Source organism: Melospiza georgiana, chromosome 33 (assembly GCF_028018845.1).
Source record: "Melospiza georgiana isolate bMelGeo1 chromosome 33, bMelGeo1.pri, whole genome shotgun sequence".
Classification (NCBI taxonomy): Eukaryota; Metazoa; Chordata; class Aves; order Passeriformes; family Passerellidae; genus Melospiza; species Melospiza georgiana.
In genome coordinates this window covers 1,657,640-1,675,505 of record NC_080462.1, presented here as the reverse complement: position 1 = coordinate 1,675,505, position 17,866 = coordinate 1,657,640, and the positions used below count along the sequence as shown (strand labels likewise).

Sequence of the window (17,866 nt, the reverse complement as noted above, 5' to 3'; positions counted from 1 at the left end):
CATAAAAGACCGTACGATCTGCCCGTACCCAACATGGCGGCGCCCACAGCGTCTGCCCTTCCCCTCCATGGCCGCCCCCGCGCATGCGCATTGCCAAGGGCACGATGGCGGCGCTGCGGGCGCTGTGGCGGCTCCGCGGCCCCTCGGGGCTGAGCGCGGCAGGGGCTCGGCTGGGCCCGGCCCCGGCCCGGTGAGCCCGCGGGGGACACGGGGACAAAGCGGGGAGGGCTATGGGGAGGCTCTGGGGCTGTTCCCGCTCACCGCCCGGCCCCGCAGGTGCCGCCAATGGCAGCCCGACATGGAGTGGGCGCAGCAATACGCGGGGGCCATCATGTACCCCAGCAAGGCCACCGAGAAGTGGGTGCCGCCACCCTGGAACGGTGAGGGGACAGCGGGGACACTCTGGGAGAAGGTGGGGAGGGGGCTCTGGGGGGCGCTGAGGGCTTTGGGGGGCCCTGAGCAGGGAGGACGAGGCTTTTGGGAGGGTGTCGGGTGCTTTGGGGGTGTCCTGAGAGCTTTAGGGGGGCACAGGAGCGGTCTCAGGGACTTTGGGGGGGCTCTTGATGTGCCTTGAGGCGTTTTGGGAGGTCCAGGAGGGGTCTCTAGGGCTTTGGGAGGTTCTAGGGGGGCTCTGAGGGCTTTGTGGGGGCACAGGAGCGGTCTCAGGGGCTTTGGGGGGTTCTAGGAGTGCTCTGAGGGTAGTTTGGAGGTCACTTGGGGGCAGTTCGGGGTCATCCAGATCAGTTTTAAAATCGTCAGATCAGTTGTAGGGTCACTCAGATCAGTTTTGGGGTCACTCAGGGCACTTTGGGGGCACTCAGGATCCCCACAAGCCCTCAGCAGGTGCTGCTCCCTCCCTGTCCCCAACATTTAGAGGGTTCTGTGCCCTTCCTGAGGGGTCTGTCCCCATGTCCCTGACCCCTCTCCGTGTCCCCCCCTGTGTCCCTGAGCCCGGCACTGTCCCCTGTCCCCAGACAAGGACCCGGTGGCCCACAAGAAGGTTTCCAGCCTGACCATCAACTTCGGGCCGCAGCACCCGGCGGCGCACGGGGTGCTGAGGCTGGTGATGGAGCTGAGCGGCGAGACGGTGAAACGGTGCGACCCGCACGTGGGGCTGCTGCACCGCGGCACCGAGAAACTCATCGAGTACAAGACCTACCTGCAGGTGAGCCTGGCATCCTGGATTCCATGGGATTCCCGTCCTCGAGATCCCTGACATCCCATTTCCCCGAGACCCCCCTTCCTGTGGGATCCCCACGTGGGGCTGCTGCACCGCGGCACCGAGAAACCCATCGAGTACAAGACCTACCTGCAGGTGATCCCGAGATCCCAAATTCCATGGGATCCCCATCCCTAAGATCCCCATCTCTGGAATCCCCAATTCCATGGGATCCCTGAGATCCCAGCATTTCCAGTATCTCCACTACTGCCACTACTCCCCTTACTCCCAGTATTCCCATTATTCCCTATTTCCTAGTCTTCCCAGCACTCCTAGTACTCCCAGTTCTCCCAGTACTCGTAGCAGTCGCAGTACTCAAATACTCCCAACACTCTCAGCACTTCCAGTACTCAAACACTCCCAGTATTCCCAGTTCTCCCAACGCTCCCAGTATTCCCAGTACTTCACTGCTCCCAGTCCTTCCAGGATTCCCAGTACTCGTAGCAGTCCCAGTACTCAAATACTCCCACAACTCTCAGCACTCCCAGTACTCGAACACCCCCAGTACTCCCAGTATTCCCAGTACTCCCAATACTCCCAACACTCCCAGTATTCCCAACATTCCTAGTCTTCCCAGCGCTCCCAGTACTCCCAGTATCCCCAGTAGTACTCCACTGCTCCCAGAACTTTCAGTACTCCCAGTACTCTCAACACTCCCAGTATTCCCACCCCTCCCAGTATTCCTAGAATCCCCAGCTCTCCCAGTGTTCCCAGTATCCCCAGTGCACCCAGCCCTCCCAGTATCCCCATTATCCCCAGTATTCCCAGCCCTCCCAGTATCCCCACTATTCCCAGCCCTCCCAGTGTTCCCAGTGCTCCCAGTGTCCCCAGCCCTCCCAGTGCTCCCAGTATCCCCACTATTCCCAGTATCCCCACTATTCCCAGCCCTCCCAGCCCTCCCAGTGCTCCCAGTATCCCCACTATTCCCAGCCCTCCCAGTGCTCCCAGTCTGCCCAGTCTCCTCGGGGTCCCCGCAGGCCCTGCCCTACTTTGACCGCCTGGACTACGTGTCCATGATGTGCAACGAGCAGGCCTACTCGCTGGCCGTGGAGAAGCTCCTCAACATCCGCCCCCCTCCCCGCGCTCAGTGGATCCGAGGTGAGGCTCCCCCCAGCATTCCCAGCTCCCTGGCACCCCCAGGATTTACGGGATCACCCCCTTTTTTCCCCTCTTTTTCCCCCCCGTTTTTTTTTCAGTTCTCTTCGCCGAGATCACGCGGCTGCTGAACCACATCATGGCGGTGACCACGCACGCGCTGGACATCGGGGCCATGACCCCGTTCTTCTGGATGTTCGAGGAGAGGGAGAAGGTCGGTTTGGGGGGATTTGGGGTTCGGGGGGCGGGATTTGGGGCTGCGGGGGTGCCAGGGGCGCTGAGCAGCAGCGGGGTCCCCTCTGTGTCCCCCCAGATGTTCGAGTTCTACGAGCGCGTGTCGGGGGCGCGGATGCACGCGGCCTACGTGCGGCCCGGGGGCGTGCACCAGGTGAGGGGCTGGGCTGCTCCCCTTCCTGGGCACCCCATTTCCACGGGAACCCCGTCCCTGGGATCCCCATTTCCACAGGAACCCCGTCCCTGGGATCCCCATTTCCACGGGAACCCCGTCCCTGGGATCCCCATTTCCACAGGAACCCTGTTCCTGGGATCCCCATTTCCACGGGAACCCCATTCCTGGGCACCCCATTTCCACGGGAACCCCGTCCCTGGGATCCCCGTTTCCACGGGAACCCCGTCCCTGGGATCCCCATTCCTGGGATCCCCATTTCCACAGGAACCCCGTCCCTGGGATCCCCATTTCCACAGGAACCCCATTCCTGGGATCCCCATTTCCACGGGAACCCCGTCCCTGGGATCCCCATTTCCACAGGAACCCCGTCCCTGGGATCCTCATTTCCATGGGAACCCCATCCCTGGGATCCCCATTTCCACAGGAACACCATTCCTGGGATCCCCATTTCCACAGGAACCCCATCCCTGGGATCCCCATCCCTGGGATCCCCATTTCCACAGGAACCCCATCCCTGGGATCCCCATTTCCACAGGAATCCCATTCCTGGGATCCCCATTCCTGGGATCCCCATTTCCACAGGAACCCCGTCCCTGGGATCCCCATTTCCACGGGAACCCCATTCCTGGGATCCCCATTTCCACGGGAACCCCGTCCCTGGGATCCCCATTTCCACGGGAACCCCATTCCTGGGATCCCCATTTCCACAGGAACCCCGTCCCTGGGATCCCCATTCCTGGGAGCCCCATTCCCCCAGCACCCCCATTGCCATGGGAACCCCTGCCCACATCCCTGGTGCCACCTGAGCTCCCACCTGTCCTGTGTGTGCCTCCAGTGCCACCTGTCCCAATCCCAATGCCACCTGTCCCACCTGTCCCAATCCCAATGCCACCAATCCCAACCCTATCAATCCCATCTGTGTCACCAATCCCACCTGTCCCAATCCCGATGCCACCAATGCCATCGATCCTACCTGTCCCACCAATGCCACCTGTCCTGTGTGTGCCTCCAATCCCACCTGTCGCAATCCTAGTGCCCCCAATCCCACCAATCCCACCTGTCCCAATCCCACCAATTCCAATCTCTCCAATCCCACCTGTCCCACCGGTGCCACCTGTGCCAGGACCTGCCCCTGGGGCTCATGGACGACATCTACGAGTTCGTGAAGAACTTCTCCATCCGCATCGACGAGGTGGAGGAGGTGAGGGGCGATCTGGGGACAGCCAGGCTGCTGTCACCTGTCACCTGTCACCTGCGAGGGGCAGGGCCATTCCTCACTGCATGAGGGGAGGAGGTGACACACATGATGGGGGTGCAGGGGGACAGGGACAGGTGAGGGGGGGCAGGGACAAGTGAGGGGTGCGCAGGTGACAGTGACAGGGTGTGAGGGACAGGTGAGGGGTGCCAGGGGCAGCTTGTGGTGCCAGGGGCGGGTGAGAGATGCACAGGTGACACAGTGGCAGGGACAGGTGACAGTGCCAGGGACAGGTGAGGGGTGCCAGGGGCAGGTGATGGTTCCATGGACAGGTGAGGGGTGCACAGGTGACAGGGACAGGTTTTGGTGCAAGAGATACACGAGGGGGACAAGGAACAGGTGCCAGTGCCAGGTGAGCATTTTCAGCACCAGGTGACAGTGCCAGGGACAGGTGAGACATGTGAGGGACAGGTGAGAGATGTACAGGTGGCAGTGCCAGTGCCAGGTGAGGGGTGCACAGGTGACAGGGACAGGTTTTAATGCGAGAGACGCACGAGGGGGCCAAGCGACAGGTGCCAGCGCCAGGTGAGCGTTTCCAGCACCAGGTAGACAGTGCCGGGGCCAGGTGAGAAGTGCAGGGCAGGTGCCAGCTGTGCCAGGTGTGCCAGGTGTGCCTCTGTCCCCAGATGCTGACCAACAACCGCATCTGGAAGAACCGCACCGTGGACATCGGCGTCATCTCGGCCGAGGAGGCGCTGAACTACGGCTTCAGGTGAGGGGGGAGCCCCAGGTGTGCCCCGCCCTGCAGGGGGGCGGGGCCGAGCTCAGGTGGGGTTTTGGGGTGTCCCCGGTGGGCGGGGCCAATCTCAGGTGTGTTTTGGGGGGCGGGGTCAATCTCAGGTGTGTTTTTGGGGTGTCCCAGTGGGCGGGGCCAATCTCAGGTGTGGTTTTGGGGGTGGGGCCAATCTCAGGTGTGGTTTTGGGGTGTCCTAGTGAGTGGGGCCAATCTCAGGTGTGGTTTTGGGGGGCAGGGCCAATCTCAGGTGTGTTTTTGGGGGCGGGGCCAATCTCAGGTGTGTTTTTGGGGGGCGGGGCCAATCTCAGGTGTGGTTTTGGGGGGCAGAGCCAATCTCAGGTGTGTTTTTGGGGGGCGGGGCCAATCTCAGGTGTGGTTTTGGGGGGCAGAGCCAATCTCAGGTGTGTTTTGGGGGCAGGGCCAATCTCAGGTGTGTTTTTGGGGGCAGGGCCAATCTCAGGTGTGGTTTTGGGGTGTCCCAGTGGGCGGGGCCAATCTCAGGTGTGTTTTGGGGGTGGGGCCAATCTCAGGTGTGTTTTTGGGGGCGGGGCCAATCTCAGGTGTGGTTTTGGGGTGTCCCAGTGGGCGGGGCCAATCTCAGGTGTGTTTTTTTGGGGCGGGGCCAATCTCAGGTGTGGTTTTGGGGGCGGGGCCAATCCCAGGTGTGTTTTTGGGGGCGGGGCCAATCTCAGGTGTGTTTTTGGGGCGGGGCCAATCTCAGGTGTGTTTTTGGGGTGTCCCAGTGGGCGGGGCCAATCCCAGGTGTGTTTTTGGGGGCGGGGCCAATCTCAGGTGTGTTTTTGGGGTGTCCCCAGCGGGGTGATGCTCAGGGGCTCCGGGATCAAGTGGGACCTGCGCAAGACTCAGCCCTACGACGTCTACGACCAGGTGGAGTTCGACGTTCCCATCGGATCCCGCGGGGATTGCTACGACAGGTACGGACCCACCTGGCCTGGGGGACATGGGGGGGACAGGTATGGACCCACCTGGGCTGGGGGGACATGAGGGGGACAGGTAGGGACCCACCTGGCCTGGGGGGACATGGGGGGGACATGGGGACAGGTACGGACCCACCTGGCCTGGGGGGACATGGGGACAGGTATGGCCTCACCTGTACCTCACCTGCCCTGGGGTGGGGAGATGGAACCCCATCTCTGGAAGGCCCAGGACCCCCATCCCATGGGACCCCATCCCCAGGACCCCTCCCAGGTTCACCTGTTCCCTCAGGATCCCCCTTTCCCTGAGCCCCCCATTCTCTGGGATCCTTCATTCCTAGGGGATCCCCCATATCCCAAATTTGGGGTCCGGGTACCTGTGCTGAATACAGCAGATCCCATACCCAGATTTGGGGCACAGCAGATCCCCCATATCCCATTTTTGGGGTGCAGGGGTTCCCCCACAATCCCAAATTCAGGGCGCAGGTACCTGTGCCGCCTGGAGGAGATGCGCCAGTCCCTGTTTTGGGGTTCAGGGTGTCCCATATCCAGTTTTTGGGGTTCCCCAATCCTGTTTTTGGGGTGCAGGTACCTGTGCTGGGTGGAGGAGATGAGCCAGTCCCAGTTTTGGGGTGCAGGGTGTCCCATATCCCGTTTTTGGGGTTCAGAGGATCCCATATCCCGTTTTTGGGGTTCAGAGGATCCCATATCCTGTTTTTGGGGTGCAGGTACCTGTGTAGGCTTCAGGGGGTCCCCCAGTGCCGTTTTTGGGGTGCAGGTACCTGTGTAGGCTTCAGGGGGTCCCCCAGTGCCGTTTTTGGGGTGCAGGTACCTGTGCCGCATGGAGGAGATGCGCCAGTCCCTGTTTTGGGGTTCAGGGTGTCCCATACCCATTTTTGGGGTGCAGTACCTGGGTTTTGGGGTGCAGGGTGTCCCAATGCCGTTTTTGGGGTGCAGGTACCTGTGCCGGGTGGAGGAGACGCGCCAGTCCCTGTTTTGGGGTTCAGGGTGTCCCAGTGCCGTTTTTGGGGTGCAGTACCTGGGTTTTGGGGTTCAGGGTGTCCTAATGCCGTTTTTGGGGTGCAGTATCTGGGTTTTGGGGTTCAGGGTGTCCCATATATCATTTTTGGGGTGCAGGTACCTGTGCCACGTGGAGGAGATGCGCCAGTCCCAGTTTTGGGGCACAGCAGATCCCATACCCGTTTTTGGGGTGCAGTATCTGGGTTTTAGGGTTCAGGGTGTCCCATATCCCGTTTTTGGGGTTCAGAGGATCCCATATATCATTTTTGGGGTGCAGGTACCTGTGCCGCGTGGAGGAGATGCGCCAGTCGCTGCGCATCATCCTGCAGTGCCTCAACAAGATGCCGCCCGGCGAGATCAAGGTGGACGACGCCAAAGTGTCGCCCCCGAAACGCGCCGAGATGAAGGTGACAGCGCCCGGTGCCACCAAAGCGGGGGTGGCACCCAGGGTGGGTGGCATCAAGGGCGGGTGGCACCCAGAGCAGGTGGCGCTGAGGGCAGGTGGCATCGAGGGCAAGTGGCACCCAGGGCAAGTGACACTAAAGGCTGGTGCCACCCAGGGACAGTGGCACTGAGGGCAGGTGACACCCAGGGTGGATGGCAAGGAGGGTGAGTGGCACCCAGGGCAGGTGACACCCAGCAGAGGTGGCACCAAGGGCAGGTGTCAGTGCTGCAGTGCCACCCAGGACAGGTGGCACCAAAGCCCGATGCCATCCAGGGTAGGTGCCAGCTCTGCAGTGCCACTCGGGGCAGGTGACACCAAAGCCTGATGTCACCCAGGGCAGTTGTTACTGGTGCAATGCCACCCAGGGCAGGTGACATCAAAGCCCAATGCCACCCAGGGGCAGGTGGCACTCAGAGCAGGTGCCAGTGCTGCAGTGCCACTCAGTCCTTCCGGGCAGGTGACACCAAAGCCTGGCACCACCCAGGGCAGGTGCCAGTGCTGCAGTGCCACCAAAGGCTGGTGACACACAGGGCAGGTGACATCCAGGACAGGTGGCAGTCAGGGCAGGTGGCACTGACCCAGGGCGGGTGCCAGCTCGGCGGTGCCACCCCTGTCCCCGCAGACGTCCATGGAGTCCCTGATCCATCACTTCAAGCTCTACACCGAGGGCTACCAGGTGCCACCCGGGGCCACCTACACGGCCATCGAGGCCCCCAAGGTGACACTTGTTGTTGTCGTGTTTGTCCCCGGCACCGACTCCGCCCCTGTCACCGTGTCCCCAATCCTGTCCCTGTGTTCCAATGGCCTCCGTAATGTCCCCAATCTCATTCTCGTGTCCCCAGCCCTGCCACCATGTCCCCAGTCCTGACCCCATGTCCCTGGCCATGTCAGTGTGTCCCTGACCCTGTCCCCGTTGTCCCCATTGTCCCCAGGGTGAGTTTGGGGTGTACCTGGTCTCCGATGGCAGCAGCCATCCTGTCTCCATGTCCCCATTGTCCCCATGTCCTTAGCAGTGTCCCCATTGTCCCCCAGGGTGAATTTGGGGTGTACCTGGTCTCCAATGGCAGCAGCCACCCTGTCCCCATTGTCCCCATGTCCCCAGCAGTGTCCCCAATCCTGTCCCCATTGTCCCCAGGGTGAGTTTGGGGTGTACCTGGTCTCCGATGGCAGCAGCCACACTGTCCCCATTGTCCCCAATCCTGTCCCCATTGTCCCCAGGGTGAGTTTGGGGTGTACCTGGTCTCTGATGGCAGCAGCCACACTGTCCCCATTGTCCCCAATCCTGTCCCCATTGTCCCCAATCCTGTCCCCACTGTCCCCATTGTCCCCAGGGTGAGTTTGGGGTGTACCTGGTCTCCGATGGCAGCAGCCGTCCCTATCGCTGCAAGATCAAAGCGCCCGGATTCGCTCACCTGGTACGGCTGGGGACACCTGGGGACACTTGGGGACACCTGGGGACACCTGGGATAAACCTGGGATACAGCTGGGGGCACTTGGGAACACCTGAGGGACACCTGGGGACATGTGGGGCACAGCTGGGGACACCTGGGGGACATGTGGGGATGCCTGAGGGATACCTGGGGGACACTTGGGGGCATCTGAGGCACACCTGGGGACACCTGGGGGACATTGGGGCACACCTGGGATACACTTGGGAACAGCTGGGGACACCGGGGGACACCTGGGGACACTTGGGAACACCTCGGGGACAGCTAGGGGACACCTGGGGCACACCTGGGGACACCTGGGATGCACCTGGCCACACTGAGGGACACCTGGGGACACTTGGGAACACCTGGGGCACACCTGGGCACAGCTGGAGGACACTGGGGGACAGCTGAGAGACACCTGGGTACACCTGGGGACATCTGGATACACCTGGGGCACAGCTGGGGACACTTGGGAACACCTGGGGACACCCGGGGACATCCAGAGGACCCCTGGGGACACTTGGGGCACACCTAGGCACAGCTGGGGGACAGCTGAGAGACACCTGGGGACACCTGGGCATACTGGGGACACTTGGGGACACCTGGGGACACCTGAGGGACACCTGGGGACACCAAGGGCTCAGGGGAACGGGGACAGGGGACACTGGGGGGTCTCTATGGGTGCGTTGCTGTGGGGGGGTATGGAGGGTAATTAACCCCTGCAGGTTAATTGGGTATTGAGGGTTAGTTGGGGGTGCCTGGGAGTTATTAGGGGTTAATTGGGCGTTGGTTAATTGGGGGTTTCTGGGCGTCAATTGGGGGAGTCCTCCTGGGGTTCCCCATGGGGTTAATTAGGAGTTAATTAGGGGTTAATTATAGGTTAATTGGGGGTTCCTGGGGGTTGTTTAATTGGGGGTCCCTGGGGTTTAATTGGGAGGGGTCCTTGTGGGGTTCCCCATGGGGTTAATTAGGAGTTAATTAGGGGTTAATTGGGGGTTCCTAGGGGTTGTTTAATTGGGGGTCCCTGGGGTTCCCCATGGGGTTAATTAGGAGTTAATTAGGGGTTAATTAGGGGTTAATTGGGGGTCCCTGGGGGTTGGTTAATTGGTGGACCCTGGGAGTTAATTGGGGGTTAATTGGGGGTCCCTGAGCATTAACTGGGGGGGGGTCCCATGGGTTAATTTGGAGTTAATTGGGGTTCCCCATGAATTAATTGCGGCTTAACCAGGGCTCCTCATGGGGGTGCCTCTGGGTTAATTGGGCGTTAATTAGCTGTTAATTAGCTGTTAATTGCTGCTCCCCAGGCCGGGCTGGACAGGATGTCCCAAGGCCACATGCTGGCAGACGTGGTGGCCATCATTGGTACGTCCCCATCCCCATTTTGGGGTCCCCCATCCCCATTTTGGGGTCCCTTTCCCTGTTTCGGGCCCTTCTTCCCCATTTTTGGGGTTTTCCTTTCGTTCTCTTGGGGTTCTTTCCCCATTTTAGGGCCTCCTTCCCTGTTTGAGGGATTTCTTCCCTTTTAGGGTTCCCATCCCATTTCGGGGGGTCGCTTCCCCAATTTTCCCCTGTTGGAAACCTCCTTCCCTTTTTTTGGGGGGGCTCCTTCCCCAGTTTGGGGGGGTTCTTGGCCAGTTTGGGGTCTCCATCCCCACTTTTTGGGGGGGTTCCTTCCCCATTTTGGCCTTCTCCTACCTCAATTTGGGGGTCTCCCTTTGTTTTTAGGGCAGCCCTTCCAGTTTTGGGGTCTCCTTCCCTTTCCCAATTTCCCAATTTGGGGGCATTCTTGCAAGTTTGGGGTCCCTTCCCAATTTTTGGGGGATTCCTTCCCCATTTTGGGGGGTCTCTCTCCCTTTTTAGGGTCTCCCTTCCAATTTTAGGATTTCCTTCCATTTTTAGGGTCTCCCTCCCTTTTTGGGGTGTTCCTTCCACTTTTGGGGTCTCCTTCCCCTTTCCCAACACCCATATCTTAATTTGGGGTGGTTTGTGCCCAATTTTGGGGTCCCCTTCCCCATTTTGGGGTTCTCCTATCTCAATTTGGGGTTTTCCTTCCCTTTTTTAGCGTTTCCTTCCATTTTTAGGGTCTCCCTCCCTTTTTGGGGCGCTCCTTTCACTTTTGGGGTCTCCTCCCCCTTTCCCAGATATGGATCCCAATCTGGGGGGGTGTCTCACCCCAATTTTGGGGGTGTCTCACCCCAATTTTGGGGGGTGTCTCCCCCCTTTTTCCCCACAGGCACCCAGGACATCGTCTTTGGGGAGGTCGATCGGTGAGGGTTGGGGGGTCCCCGTTTTCTCTCCGTGTTTGGGGGTGTCCCTGCCCCCCCATTTCGGGTCAAATAAAGCCAGAATCGGCTCCTGAGCCTGCCTGTCCCCTTTGTGTCCCCTTTGTGTCACTGGTGTCCCCTCGTTTCCTGGTTTGGGGGGGGATCCTGCCACACTTTGGGGGGGTTCTCGCCCAATTTGGGGTCTCCTTATCCTTTTGGGGGGCTCCTTTCCTATTTGGGGCCTCTCTCCCCAGTTTGGATGGTCTCCTTTCCTTTTTTGGGGTCTCCTTTTCCCCTTTTTGGGGTCTCCTTTTCCTTTTAGAGTCCCTCCCTCATTTGGGGCCTCTCTCCCCAGTTTGTGGGGTCTCCTTTCCTTTTTTTGGGGTCTCCTTTCCCCCTTTTGGAATCTCTTTTCCCCTTTTTTGGGGGACCCTTCTCCGTTTGGAGCCTCTCCCCCAATTTGGGGGGCTCCTTTTTTGGGGTCTCCTTCCCCTTTTAGGGTCCCTTCCCCCTTTTGGGGCCTCTGTCCTCAATTTGGGGCTCCTTTCCCCAATTTAGGGGTCTCCTTTTCCCTTTTTTGGGGTCTCCTTCACCTTTTGGGGTCCCTTCCCCTTTTGAGGCCTCTCTCCCCATTTTAGGGCCTCTCTCCCCAATTTGGGGGGGTCTCCTTTTCCCCTTTTTTGGGGTCTCCTTTCCCTTTTTGGGGTCCCTTCCCCTTTTGAGGCCTCTCTCCCCAATTTGGGGGTTTTCCTTTTCTCCTTTTTTGGGGTCTCCTTTTCCCCTGTTTTGGGGTCTCCTTTCATTTTTTGGGGTCTCCTTTTCCCCTCTTTTGGGGTCTCCTTTTCCCCTCTTTTGGGGTCTCCTTTCATTTTTTGGGGGCTCCTTTTCCCCTTTTTTGGGGTCTCCTTTTCCCCTTTTTTGGGGTCTCCTTTTCCTCTTTTGGGGTCTCCTTTCATTTTTTGGGGTCTCCTTTTCCCCTCTTTCGGGCTCTCCTTTCCTTTTTAGGATCTCCTTCCCCTTTTTGGGCTTTCCTTCCCCTTTCAGGACCACGAGGATCCCCCGAACCCGGGCTGCCCCCCCCAGTTCCCACCGGCCATTTCGGGGTCCCCCCCCGGGCCGGACGTCGTTGGTGGCCGCGGGGACAGCGGGGACAGCGGAAGGGAGGGACGGGGGTGGCCCTGGGGAAGTGCGGGAGGGGTGGGGAGCCGAGGGGACAATGGGGACATTGGGGACAGCGGCGGGGGCGCGGTGCCTGCTCGGCCTCGTCCTGCTGGGGGTGCCCGGCCGGGCCGCAGGTGGGCACGGGGGGATTTGGGGGGTTCGGGGGGGTTTGGGGTGTCCAGGGGATTTGGGGGGTTCGGGGGGGTTTGGGGTGTCCAGGGGATTTGGGGTGTCCGGAGCGTTTGGGGGATTTAGGGGGGTTTGGGGGATTTGGGGGATTTAGGGGGGTTTGGGGGATTTAGGTGATTTGGGATGTCCAGGGGGGTTTGGAATTTCGGGGGAGTTTGGGGTTTCTGGAGGAGTTTGGGGGATTTGGGGTGTCCAGAGGGGTTTGGGTGAATTTAGGGGATTTGGGGGGGTTGGGGTGTCCGGAGCATTTGGGGGATCCAAGGGGGTTTGGGGGATTTAGGGGGGTTTGGGATGTCCAGGGAGGGTTTGGGGATTTGGGGGATTTGGGGTGTCCAGGGGGGTTTGGGGTGTCCAGAGGGATTTGGGGTGTCCGGAGCATTTGGGGGATTTAGAGGGGTTTGGGTGGATTTAGGGGATTTGGGGTGTCCAGGGGAGTTTGGAGATTCGGGGGACTTTGGGGGATTTGGGGTGTCCAGGGGGGTTTGGGGTTTTTTTCTGGAGGAGTTTGGGGGATTTAGGGTGTCCGGAGCATTTGGGGGATTTAGAGGGGTTTGGGTGGATTTATGGGGTTTGGCTGAATTTAGGGGTGTTTGGGATGTCCAGGGGGGTTTGGGGATTCGGGGGAGTTTGGGGTTTCTGGAGGAGTTTGGGGGACTGGGGGGGATCCAGGGGGGTTTGGGGGATTCAGGGAATTTGGAGGAGGGGGTGGGTTTGGAGTGTCCAGGGAAGTTTGGGGGGTGGAATTCAGGGGATTTGGGGTCTGGGGGTGCCACCTGTGGGGTGACACATGGGTGGTCCCCAAAATCCCCCCAAAATCCTCTAAAATTCCCCCAAAATCTCCCCTAAAATCCCCCCAAATCACTCCAAAATCCCCCCTCAGGCCCCCCAAAAATCCCCCCTTAAACCTCCCAAAAATCGTCCCTTGAATCCCTCAAAAATCCCCCCAAATCCCTCCAAACTCCCCAAATCCCCCCAAATCCCTCCAAAATTCTCCTCAATATCCCCAAAATCTCACCAATTCCCTAAAATCCGCCCCCCCCGAAACTCCCAAATCCTCCTCAAATCCCCCAAAATCCCTCCCCCAAAACCACCCTAAAATCCCAAAAAACCCTCCCCAAATCCTCCTAAAATCCCCCCAAAACCTCCCCTAAAATGCCCCCTGAAACTCCCAAAACCCCTCCTAAAATTCCCCAAAATCCCCCCCAAAAACCGCCCTAAAATCCCCCCAAACCTCCCCAAAATCCCAAAACCCCCTAAAATCCCCCGCAAATCCCTCAAAAATCCCCCAAATCCCCCTAAAATTCTCCAAAATCCCTCCCAGAAACCACCCTAAAATCCCACAAAACCCTCCCCAAATCCTCCTTAAATTCCCTAAAATCCCTCCAAAACTCCCAAAATCTCCCCTAAAATTCCCCAAAACCGCCCTAAAATCCCCCAACCCCCCCACAAACCCCTCAAAAATCTCCCACAAAACCCCCTAAAAAACACCCTAAAATCCCTCCTAAAACCCCAAAATCCCCCCTAAAATCCCAAATCCCCCCTAAAATCCCAAATCCCCCCTAAAATCCCTCCAAAATCCCTCCAAAACCCCCCTAAAATTCCCTAAAATCCCCCCCAAACCCCCAAAATCTCCCCTAAAATCCCCCCTGAAACTCTCAAAACTCCCTGTAAAATCCCCCAAATTCCTCCATGAACCCCACCAAAACTCCCAAAATCCCCCTTAAAATCCCCAAAACCCCCCAAAAACCCCAAAATCGCCCCCCAAAAACCCCCTCAGGAGCCCTGGCCGAGCCCGAGCTGTGCTACGTGCTGGACGCCGTGCTCTTCCTCTACAGCCTCATCCTCACCGGCCTCTACGTGCGCCTCAGGGTGAGCCCCGAACCCCCTTTTTTTTGGGGGGGGGTCCCCAAAACTCCCCTCCTCATCCTCACCCCAATTTTCCCCCCATTTTCCCCCATTTTTCCCCTTTTTTTCCCTCATTTTTGGGTTTTATTTTCTCTCCAGTTCCTGACTCAGAGGTCGCGGCAAGCGGCTCAGAAGGTAAAGGGAGATTTTGGGGGGAATTTGGGGGGTTTGGGGGATTTTGGGGTGAGTTTGGGGTGATTTTGGGGGGGATTTTGGGGTGAGTTTGGGGTGATTTTAGGGGGAATTTTGGGGCGAGTTTGAGGGGGATTTTTGGGGGATTTCAGGGGGATTTTAGGGCAAGTTTGAGGGGGATTTTGGGGTGAGTTTGAGGGGGGCTTGGGGGGGATTTTGGGGCGAGTTTGAGGGGGATTTTGGGGTGAGTTTGAGGAGGATTTTGGGGGGTTTTGGGTTTTTTTGGGGGGGGATTTTGGGGCGAGTTGGAGGGGGATTTTGGGGCGAGTTTGAGGGGGATTTTGGGGGCGGTTTGGAAATTTTGAGGAGGATTATGGGGGGATTTTGGGGCGAGTTTGAGGGGGATTTTGGGGGGATTTTTGGGTTTTTTTTGGGTGAGTTTGAGGGGGATTTTGAGGCGTTTGAGGGGGATTTTGGGGCGAGTTTGAGGGCGATTTTGGGGGGATTTTGAGGGGGATTTTAGGGCGAGTTTGAGGGGGATTTTGGGGGGTTTTGGGTTTTTTTTGGGGGGGGGATTTTGGGGCGAGTTTGAGGGGGATTGTGGGGTGAGTTTGAGGAGGATTTTGGGGGGATTTTTGGGGTTTTTTTTGGGTGAGTTTGAGGGGGATTTTGAGGTGAGTTTGAGGGGAATTTTGGGGTGAGTTTGAGGGGGATTTTTGGGGGGAATTTATGGGGGTTTGGGGGGGATTTTGGGGTGAGTTTGAAGGGGATTCTGAGGGGGGGATTTTAGAAGATTTTGAGGGGGATTTTGGGGTGAGTTTGGGGGGGATTTTGGGGTGAGTGTGAGGGAGATTTTGGGGGAGATTTTGGGGTGAGTTTGAAGGGGGGTTTTGAGGGGATTTTGAGGTGAGTTTGAGGGGGATTTTGGGGGAGATTTTGGGGGTTTTTTTTGGGGGGGGATGTTAGAGGGGTTTGGGGGATTTTGGGGCGAGTTTGAGGGCGATTGGGGGGGAGGGATTTTAGGAGATTTTGAGGGGATTTTGGGGGGCATTTTAGGAGATTTTGAAGGGTTTTTTGGGGTGCAGGGGGGTCTGTGGGGGATGGGGGTGTCCGGATGTGCCCCCCCCCCCCCCCGCAGCCCCCCAAATTCTCCTTTCGCTTTCTGTTCCCGGGCAGAAGGAGGAAGAGGCCGTTTATGCCGTGAGTCACGCAGGGGGCGGATTTTGGGGGGGTTTTAGGGGTTTTTGGGGGGCAGGGGCTGTGCTGGGGAGGGGGAACATCCCCGGGGTTTGGGGGGGTACCCCTGGAGCGTTTATGGGCTGAGATTTGGGGTGTCCCCCCCGTTTATGGGGTGAGATTGGGAATGTTTGGGACTTGGGGGTCCTCCCCCCGATTTGTGGGGCTGGGATTTGGAGTTTTTTTTGGGATTTGGGGTGTCTCCCTCCAGAGAACCATTTGTGGGGCTGAGATTTGGGGTCCTCCCAATTTATGGGGCTGAGATTTGGGGGTGTTTGGGATTTGGGGTCCCTCCCACTTATGGGGCTGAGACTTGGGGTCCTCCTCTACCTATCGATGGGGTGAAATTTGGGGTCCACCCAATTTGTGGGGTGAGATTGGGGGATTTTGGGATTTAGGATGTCTCTCCCCCGTGAAGAACTGCTTATAGGGCTGAGATTTGGGGTTCTCATCCATTTTATGGGGTGAGATTTGGGGTGATGTTTGGGATTTGGGGGTTTCCCCAATTTATGGGGCTGATATTTGGGGTGTCCTCTCACTTGTGGGCTGAGATTTGAGGTGTTCCCCCCATTTATGGTGTGAGATTTTTGGGATTTTTGGGATTTGGGGTGTCCCTCCCCTAAAGAATCATTTATGGGCTGAGATTTGGGGGTGTCCCCAGTTTATGGGATAAAATTTGGGGTGTTTGGGTTTTGGGGGTCCCTCCCATTTATGGGCTGAGATTTGGGGTGTTTGGGATTTGGGGTCCCTCCCGTTTATGGGGTGAAATTTGGGGTATTTGGGGATTGGGGTGTTTGGGTTTTGGGGTGTTTGGGTTTTGGGGATGTTTGGGATTTGGGCTGTTTGGGATTTGGGGTCTCTCCCCCCTAAAGAACCATTGATGGGGCTGAGATTTGGGGTGCTTGGGATTTGGGGGAATTTGGTTTGTCCCCCTATTTATGGGATAAAATTTGGGATGTTTGGGGGATTTGGTTTGTCCCCTCCAATTTGTGGGATAAAATTTGGGATGTTTGGGGTTTGGGGTCCCTCCCCTCAAGAGCCATTGATGGGGTGACACCGGGAGGGTGACAGAGGTTGCTGTCACTTGGGGTTGGTGGCACAGACCCCCCAAAACCCCTCAAAACCCCCCAAAAAACCCCTCTGGACCCCCCCTATAGGGTCTCAGCTCCGAGCACCAGGAGACCTACGAGACCCTGCAGATGAAGAGCTCCTGACCCCCCCCGTGTCACCTCCTGTCCCCTCCTGTGTCACCTCCCCTGTCCCCAAACCCCGGGACCCCCCTGCCCTCCCCCCCTGCCACCACCGGGATGGAAAATTTGGGATTTTTCCCTCTGAAAAGGCCAAATTCGGGTGGAAAATTGGGATCTTTTTCCCCCTGGAAATGGAAAATTTGAATTTTTCCCCCCGCCGAAAATGTGGATTTTTTTATTTTTTTTCCCCCCTCTGGGAAAATGGAAAATTGCGATTTTTTCATTCCCCTCTATAAATGGAAAATTGGGATTTTCTTTCCCCTGGAATGGAAAATCGGGGATTTTTTTTTCCCTTGAAAATTGGGATTTTTTTTCTCCCTTGGAAATGAAAAATTGGGATTTTTTTCTCACCCTGGAATGGAAAATTGAGATTTTTTTTCCCTTGAAAATTGGGATTTTTTTCTCACCCTGGAAATGAAAAATTGGCATTTTTTTCTCCCCCCTGGAAATGGAAAATTGGTGATTTTTTTCCCCCCGAAAATTGGGATTTTTTCCATCTGGAAATACCAGATTTGGATGGAAAATTGGGATTTTTTTCTTTTTTTTTAGCCAAAAAAGCTCCCCCCACTCTTTTCCCCAAATTTGAAAGATTTTGGGGGTCTCCCCCTCCCCTAACCCCCCCTCCGTGGGATTTCTCCCCCCAAATTCTGCCCCAAAAAACCCCATGGAAATAAACCAGTTCAAACCAGTTCAAACCAGTGCTCCCAGTTGAACCCAAAAGCTGCGGTTTGGTCCCAGGAGGGGAAGGAAGGGTAAAAATCGGGATAAAATACAGATTTAAAAGGTTAAAAAATAAATATTAAATGGGGTTTAAAGGGTTAAAAAATGGGGTTAAAATTCGGGGTATAATGGGTTAAAATGGGGATTGTAAAGGGTTAAAAATAGGGATAAAATGGGGAAAATGTAGGGAGAAAATAGAAGTTAAAAGGAGTTAAAAATAGGGGTGAAATGGGTTAAAATGGGTAAAAAATATGGACAAAAAATAAGTGAAAATAGGGGTAAAATGGGGCAAAATAGGGATAAAAATGGGTTTTAAAAAGGGTTAAAAATAAACATAAAAATGGGCTAAAAATTGGGATAATGGGCTTTAAAGGGTGACAAATAGGTGTAAAAAGGGTTAAAATAGGTTAAAAAGGGATTAAAATTGGTAAAACTATGGATTGGTAAAACTGAAAATGGGTAAAA

The 17,866-nt window shown here is 57.1% G+C and overlaps 2 protein-coding genes across 2 annotated transcripts; both read left to right on the top strand.

The window, feature by feature from the left end:
* The first annotated feature begins 83 nt into the window (after positions 1 to 83).
* Positions 84 to 10,903, top strand: NDUFS2 (NADH:ubiquinone oxidoreductase core subunit S2). Its single transcript, XM_058042807.1, has 14 exons — positions 84 to 190; positions 277 to 380; positions 975 to 1,165; positions 2,197 to 2,317; positions 2,416 to 2,528; positions 2,628 to 2,702; positions 3,847 to 3,924; positions 4,605 to 4,690; positions 5,530 to 5,649; positions 6,947 to 7,076; positions 7,737 to 7,832; positions 8,446 to 8,529; positions 9,849 to 9,906; positions 10,778 to 10,903. Exons 1-14 carry the CDS (start codon positions 84 to 86, stop codon positions 10,813 to 10,815), a joined length of 1,401 nt encoding a protein of 466 aa, XP_057898790.1. The 3' UTR covers positions 10,816 to 10,903.
* A 1,121-nt stretch (positions 10,904 to 12,024) lies between these two features.
* FCER1G (Fc epsilon receptor Ig) lies at positions 12,025 to 16,821 on the top strand. Its single transcript, XM_058042639.1, has 5 exons — positions 12,025 to 12,103; positions 13,936 to 14,027; positions 14,163 to 14,198; positions 15,372 to 15,395; positions 16,589 to 16,821. Exons 1-5 carry the CDS (start codon positions 12,025 to 12,027, stop codon positions 16,643 to 16,645), a joined length of 288 nt encoding a protein of 95 aa, XP_057898622.1. The 3' UTR covers positions 16,646 to 16,821.
* Positions 16,822 to 17,866: the final 1,045 nt, after the last annotated feature.

Excerpts from the sequence above, each read along its gene's own strand:
- NDUFS2 (XM_058042807.1), top strand. The coding sequence starts at position 84 with ATGCGCATTGCCAAGGGCACGATGGCGGCGCTGCGGGCGCTGTGGCGG. Across the intron at positions 4,691-5,529 it reads GCGCTGAACTACGGCTTCAG|CGGGGTGATGCTCAGGGGCT; the intron begins GTGAGGGGGGAG and ends GGGTGTCCCCAG. Across the intron at positions 8,530-9,848 it reads CGCCCGGATTCGCTCACCTG|GCCGGGCTGGACAGGATGTC; the intron begins GTACGGCTGGGG and ends GCTGCTCCCCAG.
- FCER1G (XM_058042639.1), top strand. The coding sequence starts at position 12,025 with ATGGGGACATTGGGGACAGCGGCGGGGGCGCGGTGCCTGCTCGGCCTC. Across the intron at positions 14,199-15,371 it reads CGCGGCAAGCGGCTCAGAAG|AAGGAGGAAGAGGCCGTTTA; the intron begins GTAAAGGGAGAT and ends GTTCCCGGGCAG. Across the intron at positions 15,396-16,588 it reads AGGAAGAGGCCGTTTATGCC|GGTCTCAGCTCCGAGCACCA; the intron begins GTGAGTCACGCA and ends CCCCCCCTATAG.